The following is a 16,214-nucleotide window of genomic DNA, read 5'->3' on the forward strand; positions in this document are numbered from 1 at the left end:
CCATCAGGGTTACGGATCTCAGGTCTGAAAGGGGCTTTATATGCTTTAAAGTGCAAATCCCTGACCTGGTTTCCAAATGATATATATAGTTGATGCTCGGTTCCCTTGCTGTGGATGATAACTTGTTTATGCTCGGTTTATAACACTCCACCAAAGGAGCTTTTGCTGTTAAGTCTCACTCATTAAAATTGTGAAATAATGTTTTTAGAGGGGAAAGTTTTAAGATCTCAGTAAGGATTACAGACTGTGAATTTTTCCAACTCTAAATTCAACACAGTTGGCACCTAATCTGCCAGACTTGAGGATTGCAGCTCATTTATCTGTTAGTTGCCACAGTTGTATCACTTCCCTTGGTAGTATTTGTACTAACAATGACACAGCTGTTACATATTATAAACATGAAGGGATTAATATAAATAAAACTAAATTCTTAAAGTTGAGTAGTAACAAAAATAAAAGAAAGCTGTAAATACTACAGGAATGTCTCAGAAAATTAGAATATTGTGATTTTCTGTAATGCAATTACAAAAACAAAAATGTCATACATTCTGGATTAATTACAAATCAATTGAAATATTGCAAGCCTTTTATTATTTTAATATTGCTGATCATGGCTTACAGCTTAAGAAAAAACTCAAATATCCTATCTCAAAATTAGAATATTCTGGGAATCTTAATCTTAAATTGTAAGCCATAATCAGCAATATTAAAATAATAAAAGGCTTGCAATATTTCAGTTGATTTGTAATGAATCCAGAATGTATGACATTTTGTTTTTTTATTGCATTACAGAAAATAAAGAACTTTATCACAATATTCTAATTTTCTGAGACAGTCATGTATGTATCTGTGACACAAGACCAAAAGGGTTTTTTTTGTTTTCAGTCAGTACTGGCGGTGCAGATTGGGATCAGTGAACAGGCTGAGAACCGCCCGCTTTATCTGCTAACGTCCTTAAAGTCATCAAGGAGGGGATTCGTAGCTGTTTTCTGTGACCGAGTCTTGTGCAAAAGGAGAAAGCACTTATGTACTTTCACTCTTACAAATCCATCTCAAAGACAATTTTAGATTAGTAAATGTTTATAGTATCATGGAATTAATTTGTGCAGAGCACTTGGAAAAGTCTGTCCGCTTTGCACTGAGATGCACTTGCTTACCTCCGTTTGCTTTTGCTCCTGTCTGGTTAATCTAGTCTAAAACCTTGAGAGGGGTCAATCCTCTCCGGGCCATCTTGTCAAGTGTTAAAATCTGTCTTTAGGACCGCAAAGATGTTGCTATGGAGATCTGATTAGCTCCACCACAAACAAACAACACACAAGAACATGACACTTCTCCATGCGTGAGAACATGAACGTGAAATGAGCGTGCGTGTTTTAGATCCTCGTGGTGGAAAGCACCATATGGCTGCAGGGCCGAGCAGGGACGGCTGTCTTACTGCGGCACACGTATCCTGACTCCCTGTCACTGCCGTGTGGGTGCGTTCCCACGCTCTCCCAGCGACTGCTGCACAAACACCCTGCCGTACCGGTGCACCTCCCGCTGAACCAACGCATGCATGCAACTTTAACCTCATATTTATGCAAAAGATCTGGTCTTTCCTCCTCTGTTTTTCAATGTAACATTTTGCAGAGCTGGAAACGGACATCGACAATAAATGGTTATTTTAAATTTGATGAGCTAATCCACCAGGATGTGTCGTCTGCAGCAGTTTTATGGATTTATTGAATGTTCCAAAAAGGAATAAATGAGATGAGGATTCTTGTGGATTTTGGTTGATGGGCAGAGTTCATTAGTTTGAGTGTATGAGAGAGAGACAGACTAAGCTCATGGCTAGGGAGGGTTTGTTGGTGTCTGCAGGACAGTTTCTGTTGTGTCGTGTGTGTGTGCGCATGCTCTCGGTGTATATTTTTCAGGTCAGCTGAGCTGTCTGACACTTGTCTTGTCGCTGCTGGCCTTTCTTACAGATTCCCTCAGGCATTATTTGTCTCTTGTTTTTCGATGTACAGGACTGTCTCAGAAAATTAGAATATTGTGATTTTCTGTAATGCATTTACAAAAACAAAAATGTCATACATTTTGGATTCATTACAAATCAACTGAAATATAGCAAGCCTTTTATTATTTTAATATTGCTGATCATGGCTTACAGCTTAAGAAAACTCAAATATCCTATCTCAAAAAATTAGAATATTCTGGGAATCTTAATCTTAAACTGTAAACCATAATCAGCAATATTAAAATAATAAAAGGCTTGCAATATTTCAGTTGATTTGTAATGAATCCAGAATGTATGACATTTTTGTTTTTTTTAAATTGCATTACAGAAAATAAAGAACTTTATCACAATATTCTAATTTTCTGAGACAGTCCTGTATGTGTATATAAAACAAATGCACAGTTTTACTACTGAACCTTGTTGGGACTAACCTAAAAATAATGCCTAGCACCTTTTTATCTAAACTTGAATCATCTCAAAAGCTGAACCTACAGTATACTCTGTGTTGACTTTATTTTTACCTGTAACCCTAAAAACAAGTTTTGATTCCAAATAGCCATTTAAAATGGTCCTACCTCAGGACTTTTGTCCCCACAAAGCTCAGGCATCACAAGTGCAGTGGTTATTTAGCTTTAGGCCCCACAGATGCACCAAATCAACCCCCCACTAGTGTTTTGCCCGGGGCTGGTTCTCATTGCAGCGTTGTTACCTCTCTGTCACCTCCTCTGATTCTCTCTGGCCTGGATCTTCCTCTGTGCCAGGGTTACTTGAGGACAGGGCTGCTTGGTTTCACTGCAGTCATCATGGCTTCACTGCAGCACCGAGGGCCGACGTATTACTATCCAACATGAAGCGACAGGACGGGCAGATAACAATCACACGTAGAACTCCTTACTTTGTTAAAATCAGTTCATGCTTTAAAAATGACTGAAGTGCAGTTTCACCTGATTACAGTACATCCCCCACAACACACATACTGTATCACAACTGGCTTTTCTCCCACTCCTGCTTTTTTTTTTTCCTTTTTTTTATAGCCAATGAACAATGAACCTAATGATGCAGCTTTGTTTAAGTTTAAGTAATCTGCTTGCATTAAAAAATAGTGTCTGCATGTCCTTTTTGTTCATTGTGGTCAGAGGTAGGGCTACATTTTTTTTTATAGATTAATTCTAATTCATATTTTATCCTCATGTTAAAACTGAATACCAATTTCTTTTTCTTTGTTTAATTTAATCTTTGTAATTATGGTATGGCACTACTGCTCCCATAAGCTTTGGTATGTCTGTGATGCCTCCGTCTCCCAGAGTTTAGATGCAGACAAGTCCACGGTATGTCTGCATGAACGTTTACAAATAAATATCTTTCCAAAAAGTGCTCCTACAACGGGCACAGTTTGTGCAGTCACCCAGAGGTGCTCTGTGTCTGAGACATACGGCGTTGTACGGTCTGCTGTAAAGTGTAACTAAAGATACCGTGGGTGAAGTGCGGGGCACACACTAGTAGCATCACTTTCCTGTCGTATCACATGAGATGACGTGATGGAAAGACCACAGATGTGATGGTGGTTTCACATAGCTGAAAATATAGTGCCCTTTTGTAAGTTGCTTAATCAATGACATGATTTAGTGACCATTTTATAAAACTGGGCATCGGCCAACAGCTGAGAATATTATCAGGCAGCTCATCTGTGGGAAGCCATGTTTTTAGATGCTGACACTGCCCCTGATTGTTTGATACACATAGATATGAATTCAGTTTAATATATTCTAGTTTGTTATTTGGAGGACAGGAGACAAAGGAATTTATATATATATATATATGTGTATGTATGTATGTATGTATGTATGTATATATTTTTTTTTATTAATGTAAGAAAATTAGAATATTGTGATTTTCTGTAATGCAATTACAAAAACAAAAATGTCATACATTCAATTCAATTCAATTTTATTTATATAGCATCTAATACAACAGAGTTGTCTCTAGACGCTTTCCAGAGACCCATACCCAGAACATGACCAACGAGCAGTTATTACATAAACAATGGCAGGTAAAAACTCCCCTAGTGGGAGAAAAACCTTAAGCCAAACAGTGGCAAGAAAAACTCCCCTTTAGGAGGAAGAAACCTTGAGCAGGACCAGGCTCGTAAGGGGGGACCCTCCTGCCGAGGGCCAGACTGGTGGGTCAGGGACGGCAACAGCACAGCAGGCAGGTGGAAGCAGCAACGGGATGACCGGGGGTGGGGACCGCAGGCCAGCACGCAGCTCCCGAAGCTCCGGCCCAATCAGCAAGTCCCAGGTTGGGGTGCAGGGTCGGGGAAGGGTTGAAAAGGGGCAGGGCCAAGGAGAGGAGTCTTGACGGACAAACCTTCTCCCCCGCCTGCCCGGGCTGTTACCCTGCCCCCCTCACTCCCACGCCGCAGGTTCCGGTGTCCGGCAAAGGATGCTGCAACATGGACAAAAGAGAGAAAAGGGAGGAGAAGGGGGGGCCAGCACAAGAAACTACAGGAGCGACTCTGACACACTAAAGTTTACACTACCTAGAGATTTACCAACACCAGCTAGAGGTTTACTAAACACTAACTATAGGCTTTACTAAACAGAAAGGTTTTAAGTTTAGTTTTAAAGGTGGAGGTGGTGTCAGCCCCCTTAACCCAGATTGGAAGTTGGTTCCATAGTAGTGGTGCCTGATAGCAGAACGCCCGCCCTCCAAATCTACATTTAGATACTCTAGGAACTACGAGTAAACCTGCACTCTGAGAGCAGAGAGCTCTGACAGGAACATAAGGCACTATCAGGTCTTGCAAATAATGCGGAGCTAAGCCGTTTTGGGCTTTATACGCAAGTAATAGAATTTTAAATTGGATTCTGAATTTTACGGGTAACCAATGGAGCAACGCTAACACTGGAGAGACGTGGTCTCACCTGCTAATTCCTGTCAGTACTCGTGCTGCTGCATTCTGGATCAGCTGGAGCCTATTCAGCAAATTACTTGGACATCCTGCTAACAACACATTACAGTAATCTAGTCTAGAAGATACAAACGCATGAACTAGTTTTTCTGCATCACTCTGCGAGAGTATTTTCCTAATTTTTGCAATATTACGGAGATGGAAAAACGCTATTTTACAAACCTGATTAACATATGGTTTAAACGACAAATCCTGATCGAAAATAACACCAAGGTTTCTCACAGTTGCACTGGAAGCCATCGCAACACCATCTAATCCCTTCCTAAGATGCTCTGGACCAAGAATGATAACCTATGTTTTATCTGAATTTAGAAGCAAAAAGTTTCTGGACATCCAGTCCTTGATGTCCCTAAGACATGCCTGAAGTTTAACTAACGGTTCTGTTTCATCCGGCTTCATAGACAAGTAGAGCTGCGTATCATCAGCATAACAATGAAAGTGTATGCCGTGATTCTGGATTATACTTCCCAATGGCTGCATGTATAAACTGAACAAGATTGGCCCTAGCAGTGAACCCTGCGGAACACCATAACAGACCCTTGACTGTTCTGAAGAAACCTCATGTACATAGAAACCTCATGTACATACATTGTGGATTCATTACAAATCAACTGAAATATTGCAAGCCTTTTATTATTTTAATATTGCTGATCATGGCTTACAGCTTAAGAAAACTCAAATATCCTATCTCAAAAAATTAGAATATTCTGGGAATCTTAATCTTAAACTGTAAACCATAATCAGCAATATTAAAATAATAAAAGGCTTGCAATATTTCAGTTGATTTGTAATGAATCCAGAATGTATGATATTTTTGTTTTTTTAATTGCATTACAGAAAATAAAGAACTTCATCACAATATTCTAATTTTCTGAGACAGTCCTGTGTATATACGTATAAAATGAATGCGTCTGTAATTTTCCCACTTACAAACCCTATCCTTCTTTGCTATGTAACCATTTGTCATCTCTCAAGCCACCACAAAAAAAGCCTGTCAAATTGTTGTTTGTTTTTTTTTTGTTTTTTTTTCCAATGGAGACTTCCACCCGAGCCAATAAAAATGTTTCTCATTGCCAAAGTGAATGTCAGATCTTATTTCTTTCATAACAACTTATTCATTGTGTTGTCTAATAACACAACCAGGGAAACAAAATCAGACGGTTCTTGATTATCTCATGCATCTGAGCCGCACTACTTCTGGCAGGAACAGTAGTTTTGTCCAACATCACAAGTGATTCAAGTTAAATGTACTCCAAAAAAAAAATCAAAGGTGTAATCGCAGGTGCCAGTTTGTGTGTGGTTGTAAAAACAGTTAGTTTTCATAGTCCTCAGAGAATGAACCCTTGTCTCCATGATGCTGGCGCTGAAAGCCTCATAGCATATACTTCTTAGAAATATTTTTATAGTAATTTAGTAAAGTTGGGGCACGTTTGTGCTGCTAACAGTTGCAGAACAGAATGTGATTACTTTCTAGCATCAGCACTGCTCTACCCAAGAACGCTGAAGGTTTGCAGCATGGCTGGGAGATCAAATGTTATATTAATGTTTTATGTAATGTTGTCATTTACTGACATTTGACAAATGACATTTATTGTCATGTGTTGTTTTTGCAGATCAATGTGCGCGTCACCACCATGGACGCTGAGCTGGAGTTTGCCATCCAGCCAAACACAACAGGCAAACAGCTTTTTGACCAGGTGAGACACACATTCATATATGTTTGTTTATTTCATAACCATGACTCGGAGCACCAACACATCCCCAGCAGCTGAAGGGTGCAAATAGGAATGGGCGATATTTTACCGTTCACGATAAACCGTCAAAGAAATTCCCCACGGTAAGAATTTGTCATCTCGCGGTAAAAATGATAAATTCCTGTTGATGACGTTTTTGGAAGGAAGGAAGGAAGGAAGGAAGGAAGGAAGGAAGGAAGGAAGGAAGGAAGGAAGGAAGGAAGGAAGGAAGGAAGGAAGGAAGGAAGGAAGGAAGGAAGGAAGGAAGGAAGGAAGGAAGGAAGGAAGGAAGGAAGGAAGGAAGGAAGGAAGGAAGGAAGGAAGGAAGGAAGGAAGGAAGGAAGGAAGGAAGGAAGGAAGGAAGGAAGGAAGGAAGGAAGGAAGGAAGGAAGGAAGGAAGGAAGGAAGGAAGGAAGGAAGGAAGGAAGGAAGGAAGGAAGGAAGGAAGGAAGGAAGGAAGGAAGGAAGGAAGGAAGGAAGGAAGGAAGGAAGGAAGGAAGGAAGGAAGGAAGGAAGGAAGGAAGGAAGGAAGGAAGGAAGGAAGGAAGGAAGGAAGGAAGGAAGGAAGGAAGGAAGGAAGGAAGGAAGGAAGGAAGGAAGGAAGGAAGGAAGGAAGGAAGGAAGGAAGGAAGGAAGGAAGGAAGGAAGGAAGGAAGGAAGGAAGGAAGGAAGGAAGGAAGGAAGGAAGGAAGGAAGGAAGGAAGGAAGGAAGGAAGGAAGGAAGGAAGGAAGGAAGGAAGGAAGGAAGGAAGGAAGGAAGGGAAGGAAGGAAGGAAGGAAGGAAGGAAGGAAGGAAGGAAGGAAGGAAGGAAGGAAGGAAGGAAGGAAGGAAGGAAGGAAGGAAGGAAGGAAGGAAGGAAGGAAGGAAGGAAGGAAGGAAGGAAGGAAGGAAGGAAGGAAGGAAGGAAGGAAGGAAGGAAGGAAGGAAGGAAGGAAGGAAGGAAGGAAGGAAGGAAGGAAGGAAGGAAGGAAGGAAGGAAGGAAGGAAGGAAGGAAGGAAGGAAGGAAGGAAGGAAGGAAGGAAGGAAGGAAGGAAGGAAGGAAGGAAGGAAGGAAGGAAGGAAGGAAGGAAGGAAGGAAGGAAGGAAGGAAGAAGGAAGGAAGGAAGGAAGGAAGGAAGGAAGGAAGGAAGGAAGGAAGGAAGGAAGGATGGATGGATTCCAGTTTTGCAGTACAAGTGTACTAATTTAATTGATTTTATTAATTCAATTTAATTGGTGTAGTTTAGTATCTTTTAGAACAGTGTTTTGGGGGCTCCAAAGACTGAATGTGGTGATAGATTTATAGTTACAAAGGTGGAGTTGAATTGGTAATTTTTTTTATCGTTATCGGGATAAATGCCAGAAATTATCGTGATACATTTTTTAGTCCATATCGCCCAGCCCTAGCGGCAAAATGCAACTTAGATATTACTGGGATTAGGTGAACCTTGAGCACCTGAAGGAATCTGAAGAGCTGGTTATCTGTTACTAATCTGTTGTTGTTGTTGGAGGCCAGAGGCTGATGGATGGCCTGGATTGGTGCTGGTCCTTTTGAGACATGGGGCACAAAGTGCTCCTTGTCTAAACGGGCAGCTTTTGGGAAACAACGGACGGGTGGATGTGTTGTTGTGAGTGCACACTGTCTAGGAAGTGAAAGGCTAGTGTTGTTTCAGATCAGACTGTACTGTACATCTTTGTTTTCTTGTTGAGCGTTCCTCCATGTTCGTCTGCATGTGCACTATCAAATCAGCAGATTCTTCCTGAAGCTGTTTGATGCTTCTACACGTCTGTCTGGTCAGAACAAACCACCCAGCATTACTGCAAAGATGGTTCAGTTCAGTTATTGATTCATTCCAGACATGTCAAAACTATTTTATAGAGAATAACAACATTAACACTAGTAGGAATCTATGTATCTACAGGACTGTCTCAGAAAATTAGAATATTGTGATTTTCTGTAATGCAATTACAAAAACAGAAATGTCATACATTCTGGATTCATTACAAATCAACTGAAATATTGCAAGCCTTTTATTAGTTTAATATTGATGATCATGGCTTACAGCTTAAGAAAACTCAAATATCCTATCTAAAAAAAAATTGAATATTCTGGGAATCTTAATCTTAAACTGTAAACCATAATCAGCAATATTAAAATAATAAATGGCTTGCAATATTTCAGTTGATTTGTAATGAATCCAGAATGTATGACTTTTTTTTTTTTTTTTAATTGCATTACAGAAAATAAAGAACTTTATCACAATATTCTAATTTTCTGACACAGTCCTGTATAAGCAAGGCCAGTGTATTTGTATAGCACAGTTCAACACAAGGTCATTCAAAGAGCTTTACATCAACACTAAAAGCGGCAAGACACAATTAAACAGTAAATAACAAATAAAATGATAAGGAAAAGAGGTAAAATAATAAAAAGGACAAGTTGTTAAAAAGTAAGGGCAGTAGAGTACAGCAGGTACATCTCATTCTTAAAATGGCAAGAATTACGTTTCTATACGGTCAAAACACACAAAGACCGGGTCAAATACAGTATTACAAAAGCACATCTATAGATATACATATGTGCATACACTCACGTATTAAACATAGAACCTCTTGTAAATAAATCTATATAAATAAATGAATCTGTTTCAATGATTGTACACAAAATAAATAAATCTATACGCAATGTGCACTATTTATACCGGTAGTTTAATGCAATAATTTAGAGTTGTAAATTCATCCAGATAGATTTTCACATCCATCTGCACACTGATACTCATACACACATTCCCACCCACATACACACCGGGTTGGCTGGCCCCCCAGCCCGGTGAGTTGGGGGGCCAGCCCAGCACAGGCAGATCCCCCACGCAGTGGAGACATCCCGGCAGCGACCAAGTTTAATTTTCATGCTAGACTTGGTGTCCTTGTCTCTCTGCTGCCTGCAGCAGCTCCAGCACCGGTGTTGTGGTGACACACTGATATCCGAGTCTGAATCTGGCTTCTCACTTCCTGGAAGTACAGCCTCAGGGCGTCAATGAATTATTTAGAGAAGTGTGAGAATACTGCTAATTTTACCCTGGAAACCAGTATTCATACCTGCATGATGATCACTGCCATGTGTGAAAGGTGGAATCTGATCAACCTCATGGTTAAAAACTCTAATGATGAGATCTGGTGAGGAAAGTTTTAATTTCAGTGTCAGTAAAGCTGTCAGCATGCAGTTGTTTGGGTTTCCTTTTGAATACCGTACTGAATCTTCTTATGCTTGACCCATCTCACTCACTCACACTCACACTCTCTGAAACTAAGCACACATACCGGCCTCTCTACTCAGCTCTAGATTTAAATTTTTTATTTTTTTTTTTGCCACCTTCCAGTTTAACTTTCATCTAAGAAGTTTTATATTAGCTGGCCATTAAAAATGCTTTCCCTTGCTCAAGAGCAGAATGATGCCTGTAAATCACAGAGGAAAATATAGACACAATAGTAGCATAAAAATGTCATGCGTAACAACAAAGAACATGTACGGCACATTCAGCTCCACGCAGTAATACTTTTATTAATCCAGAAAGTAAAATTCTGTATATAAATGGAAAGTTTTCTAAAATGCAATCAAAATTTAACCCTTTAATTTATTTAAACCTTTTGAAGGTTTTCAGGGTTTCTGCTGATTAACGTTGTTGTGTATATAGGATGTGTAAAAAACTAAACATCCAGAATTGGAGAACAGCAACACATTTCCAGTAGTGGATGAAGAGAAGGTGGAGGCTGCATCGCTGCAGTGAAAGTAATAATTCTGAGCTGAGGTCTTTGAATTAGAGGCGAGCTTCCTCATCAAACAACCCCAGGAAGAGTCTGCGTCAGAACACCAACACTGATGGGTGATAATGATTTAACTCGTTGTTTGCCTTTTTTTCCCCTCCTCAATTTGTTCAACCACGTTGTTCCTCTTAAATCATGCGGGCCTGTCGGCATCCACATTCCTCATCCCACATTCCCACTCCCACTGAGTCCTCTTTGTGTGTGAGTGAATGTGGGTCTCTCTGCAAATGTCATCAATTACACAGCTACACTTACTACAGCATATTTTAGAGAGGTAGTTACGTAATTGCTTATGCATGTGATTGATACGTGCAGCTTGTTTAAGTTGTTTCTTTCTGTGAAACTGAGCTAATTACATGGTAGGTGTGCTTCATATTGACGGAGCAGACTGAGTTGGTGAGTGGCCACAGTCCCGTTGGGAAAAGGGTTGGTGGTCGGTGTGTTTGGAAAGAGAGTGCAGCAAAAACAAGGTTCAAAGTGAAGGAGAAAGAAATGTTAAAGGCATTATAGAGACTTGTCGTGTTTGCTGTTAGTCATTGACACTTCAGAGATGCTGCAAAGATGCAATTTGTGGTCTTAAACATGTTATGTCAGGATTATAATTAAAAATGGTTTAAAAGACAAACTTGTATATTGATAAATATTGAAAATATTCATAATATTTTGCTGCATACATTATAAGGTCAGCTTGGCCATGATATCAATTTAATTTGAACTTAAATGCAGGTAATAAAACTTGATTTAAAGATGGGAAAGAATAAAAAGTATTTGTTTCCAGGTGGTGAAGACGGTGGGTCTGAGGGAGGTCTGGTTCTTCGGTCTGCAGTACACGGACAGCAAAGGCTACGTGACGTGGCTCAAACTCAACAAGAAGGTGAGAAACCCTTATAAACCCTTATAAAATTATAAACCAATAGGAGCTGCTGTCGTATTCACCACACAGCAAAGCTTCAGTTCAATGCTGTGTTTGTCATTTCTGCTAATAAATTACAAAAGGAAACGGAAAAACTTGAGATGATATCGATTCTTAGATCTATTTTGACTTTATTTTGATGCACGGTGCATGAACACAAGATATTTAATGTTTTGTCATAAACTGAATATCACTTGTTGTTCACAGACTTTGCATTTCAGGTTTGCAAAACATTCCATTCAAGTTTCGGTGGGGTGGTGGAAATATTTGGCTTGTAATGAGTTGGGGAGAAGAAAAATTTGATGTGTCATCTGATGATTGATTGGCAATCAAGACTTGATAGAAAAGCAGCCTCCATGAAATGAGGATTTTGTGAAGGGCAGACGTGAGCAGGTATCTCCACTGTAACATCCATTAAGAAAGTGTTTTAAAAAAAAAAACATTATTCCAGGAAGAGTGAAAGGGACTTGCAGATTTCTCATCGGTGCATGATATCATTGAAGTATCAGTTCCTAAAGATTTAGACCTAAACTGGATGATTGTCATCTCTGACCCCTCACATGTCACATCAAACTCTTCATCATGAAAAGCTCTGGGAAGTACGAGCACATGTGGGAGCTGTGTATTGTGGTCACACAGTCAGTATTCCACATCCTCTGGAAGAAATGGGCCCTGAGTGGTCCAGACCTGCATTAATACGTCCAAAATCCAGGTTCTGCGAGTAGGATTGGGGATTTAATAGCTGTAAAAGGGGTTTAATTTCCGTAACACACAACACTGGTGTTTGCATAGATAGATCCATCAGGATTATTGAATACATACACAGTGTGACAAAACAATGGTTGTTCCTCCAGGTGACCCAGCAGGACGTGAAGAAGGAGAATCCTCTGCAGTTCAAGTTCCGAGCAAAGTTCTTCCCAGAGGATGTTTCTGAGGAACTCATCCAGGAGATCACCCAGAAGCTCTTCTTCCTTCAGGTACCCAACCAGTTGCTTCTGTTACGTCTGGAGGCTCAAGTTAACCAAAATACAACATCAGGTGAACATATTCTAAAAAGTGGATCTGATTTACTGTTGTGTGCTTATAATGAAGGATACCTGGTACTTTATCAGGTAATTCCAGCTTATTTTATTACAAAAACTTCAGCTTTCCTAGAGGCGGGGTGTTTAAAATATGATAACAAGAAACACCTAAATCAGCTCTTATCAGTGACTGTGGTGGTTGGAACAAGGATGGTTAGTTACTAAATCAGACCAAAGAGCAGATAGAGATGATCCTTGTAGAAGCAGAAGCTCCAGAGGACGCTCAGAACAGCCGGAGTTCTTCCAGGCAGTGTTTCTGCCTCTGCTGCTCCACTGAGGGTTTGATTCATCTCTTTCTGACTTTAGCTATGAAACTACAACTAATGAATTTGCCCGTTGAATAAGCGTGGCTGTTCTGTGGATCATGTTTCAGTTCAGAAAACCCAGTAGAAGAAAAGAGAAAGGAGTTGAAGCGCCTGTACAAGCTGCATATCTCATCTGCTTCATTCCCTCCCAAGTGGAGCACAGAAAGAGCCTCGTGCACGCAGACACACTGGCACATGTGAGCAAGTTCGTTGGCAAACTGTCCCAGATGGAGAGCCCTAATGCAGTCTGCAGAAACCCCTTCCAGTTGACCTGTTCCTGTTTTAGTTCAGGGCTGCTTAAAAATTAGTTATATTTAAAAAACATATGTACAATGTTTGTGCACTTGTGTGGCCCAGTTCTCTCAACATAAGAGCAGGTTTTTCTGCCTGAGCTGCACAGTGTGTATGTTGTAACCAGGACAGGGCCAGGTGCTGTAAGTCCCCAGACAAATTATAGGAAAATCTATCTCTTTTGCTGCCGTCACTGAAAAAGAAGATTGAAGCATCCCAGAAAAATTGAGCTCCACAAATACTTCTAAGGGATTTTAATGTGTTCTTGATGTACTTTTCACACCCAGCGTTGACGGTAAGTGAGCAACCGTCACATAAACATCCCTGGCAGAAGCCACAGGTGTGTCGTGGGCTTCCTACATGTGGGATTTCTGCTTCCTTTGTGTAAATTAACAATGTTGTTGCAGCATCCCCGTGGAGAACATAAATGTTCCTCCAGTTACTCAGGAGGAACATTTACAGTACGTGGAATGTTTTTATTGTAAATGTACAAGAATGAACACCTGCTCGTCTCTGCAGTAACGGACAGAGTAAATGCTAGTTGGGTCACAGTTGAGAAAAACCACAAAATTCAGATGTAGATACTTGGATGAAAAGTTAATAAAGACATGTTTGCAGTCCCAATTCTTTCTACCTTTTGACTGCATAATTTTTATTTATTTATTTTTCGGGGGGGTATTCTGCTATTCGCTGTGTGCAAACATAAGTAACGGTGCAGGTGAGACATCATGGCCTGATTATCTATCTAGTACTGCTGCTGGATATACAGGACTGTCTCAGAAAATTAGAATATTGTGAAAAAATTCTTTATTTTCTGTAATGCAATTTAAAAAAAAAATAAAAAAAAAATAAAAAAAAAATAAAAATCATACATTCTGGATTCATTACAAATCAACTGAAATATTGCAAGCCTTTTATTATTTTAATATTGCTGATTATGGTTTCCAGAATGTAAGACATTTTTGCATTACAGAAAATAAAGGACTTTATCACAATATTCTAATTTTCTGAGACAGTCCTGTAAATGTATCATCATTAGGAGATGAGGTCTGAAAACTGAAAGTCCAAACCTGAGTACCAGTATTATAAACTTTGGGGCTAAATTATGTTTTATTGATGTTTTTTGCCAGATTCAGTGGCTGTCTATCCAGTTAACCTAGAAACCACTGGGTTGACTGTATTGTAATCACCATCAATGTGACACATGTGGATTTCTATTTCTAGGCCGTCATTCAGAGTGCATGTGTGTTTTTGCACGTGCGTCCTCTGCAGGTGAAAGAGGCCATTCTGAACGATGAGAACTACTGTCCTCCAGAGACGGCTGTGCTGCTCGGCTCCTACGCCGTGCAGGCCAAGTACGGCGACTACAGCCAGGACAGTCACAAGCCCGGGTACCTGGCAGCCGACCGGCTGCTGCCACAGAGGTAGAGCAGCTCTGTTTGGCCCAACCATTAACTTCAGGTTCATTAAAAATGTGTTATCGACTAATATAGATCAACAAATATTGACACTGTGGAACTGTCTGTTTGGTACGATTTAAAGTTGCTTTCGTCAAAGAAAATTCTGACTAAATATCGTTGTCAACGAACCTTCATCACCTGAGGAAAATGAAAATGCAACGCAAATGCTGGTCATGTGACAATAAGGATAATTAAATATATAATGCAATATCTAGACCAGGGATTGTCAACCGGTGTTCCGCTGCCCTCTGGTGGTCCGTGGCGGTATTGCAGGTGGTCTGTGAAATTGTAAATGGAACAACAATAATTATTAAAAAATATATATTTATTCTTTAGTCTCAATTTATTTTCCATTTACTATTCATTTTTGTGAATAATTTACCCATCCAAATTATATGTCAAATGAGTGAGAGTGAATTTTGTAATATTATAAGCCCTCTTGGCTTCCTATTCATTTTTCATTGACTGTTTTTTTTTTTTTTTTTCATAGCAAAAGGTACAAATAAAAATAGACACTGATGCAAATAAATAGCCTATATAGGCCCATACTCTTATTTAAAAGCAAGGTGCAAAATAAAACAAACATCCCCAAAAGCAGTGGTCCCAGAGTTGCTTCTTGGTTATAATGGTGGGATTGGGACAAAACCAGTTGAAAACCTCTGTCGTAGACGAATAAAAACGAGACTAAAATGTAGATTACAAAATAAAAACTCTGCTAAAATGTGTCTTCATTTTCGTTGACCGAGATGAGACGAGACGAAATGTTCTACCACAGATCGTTAATGTCCATGTTTTCAGTAGTTTCTCTGGTTTAATGTCCATGTTTTCAGTAGTTTCCTCTGGTTTAGTTCTGCTGGGTGACGTTAGTCCTCAATCCCAGTCGCTGCAGCGGGGAATCAGATCCAGAAGATGCAGCTGCAGAGTTAGAGGCTGATGCCGTTAACGCAGAGCTCTAGGTTCACGTCAGTTAAAAACAAAGTTACATAGAGAAACGTGGGGATCTGCTCTGGGGCTGGAGAAGAAGAAAAGACCATCTCTTGGATACACTTTTCCTACGTGGAAAAGAAAACCCACTGTGTCGTCGAAAAAGAAAAAGATGGAGAGAAATGCGGAAAAATAAATATGTTGTGTTAACTCAAATTAGAGTCTTCTGTATCTGGAATGAATGTATTCTTGAGTCTATAAGGTCACGATAATATAATAATAAGATAACCTTGTTTGAATTGTGAAATGGGTTTGGCTAAATACAATATTTGACTAAAACTAGACTAAAATGGTCCTGGACAATTCTGACTAAAATAAGACTAAAATGCTCAGACTTTTAGTCGACTGAAACTCGACACGACTAAAAGGAGAATGAACATGACTAAAACTAAAATGATAGCTTGACCCAAAGACTAGACTAAAACTAAAATGGAAACAGGCTGACAGAAACAACTCTAGGTACGATGCTGTTCAGGCCTTGTTAACATCTTGAAGACATCGATCTGTTTGTCCTTTTCTTTGTGCACGTGTGTTCTGCAGAGTTCTGGAGCAGCACAAGCTGACGAAGGAGCAGTGGGAGGACAGGATCCAGACGTGGCACGAGGAGCACCGGAGCATGCTCAGGTCAGTGCTGGCGGAGGAGACAGTTACGCGTGTCCATCACGGTTTGTTG

The 16,214-nt window shown here is 39.9% G+C and overlaps 1 protein-coding gene across 3 annotated transcripts in view; it reads left to right on the top strand.

Annotated features, from left to right (window-relative positions):
* Window positions 1-16,214, top strand: part of LOC133445726 (radixin) — a 60,408-nt gene that overhangs the window by 24,587 nt on the left and 19,607 nt on the right. For all 3 annotated transcript variants that reach the window (XM_061723098.1, XM_061723099.1, XM_061723100.1), the window contains exons 3-7: window positions 6,581-6,664; window positions 11,285-11,380; window positions 12,274-12,396; window positions 14,370-14,521; window positions 16,082-16,165. In XM_061723098.1, coding sequence (XP_061579082.1) covers window positions 6,581-6,664; window positions 11,285-11,380; window positions 12,274-12,396; window positions 14,370-14,521; window positions 16,082-16,165 — 539 coding nt within the window. The remainder of the gene's footprint in view (window positions 1-6,580; window positions 6,665-11,284; window positions 11,381-12,273; window positions 12,397-14,369; window positions 14,522-16,081; window positions 16,166-16,214) is intronic.

This window comes from Cololabis saira, chromosome 6, assembly GCF_033807715.1.
Source record: "Cololabis saira isolate AMF1-May2022 chromosome 6, fColSai1.1, whole genome shotgun sequence".
NCBI classification, from domain to species: domain Eukaryota; kingdom Metazoa; phylum Chordata; class Actinopteri; order Beloniformes; family Belonidae; genus Cololabis; species Cololabis saira.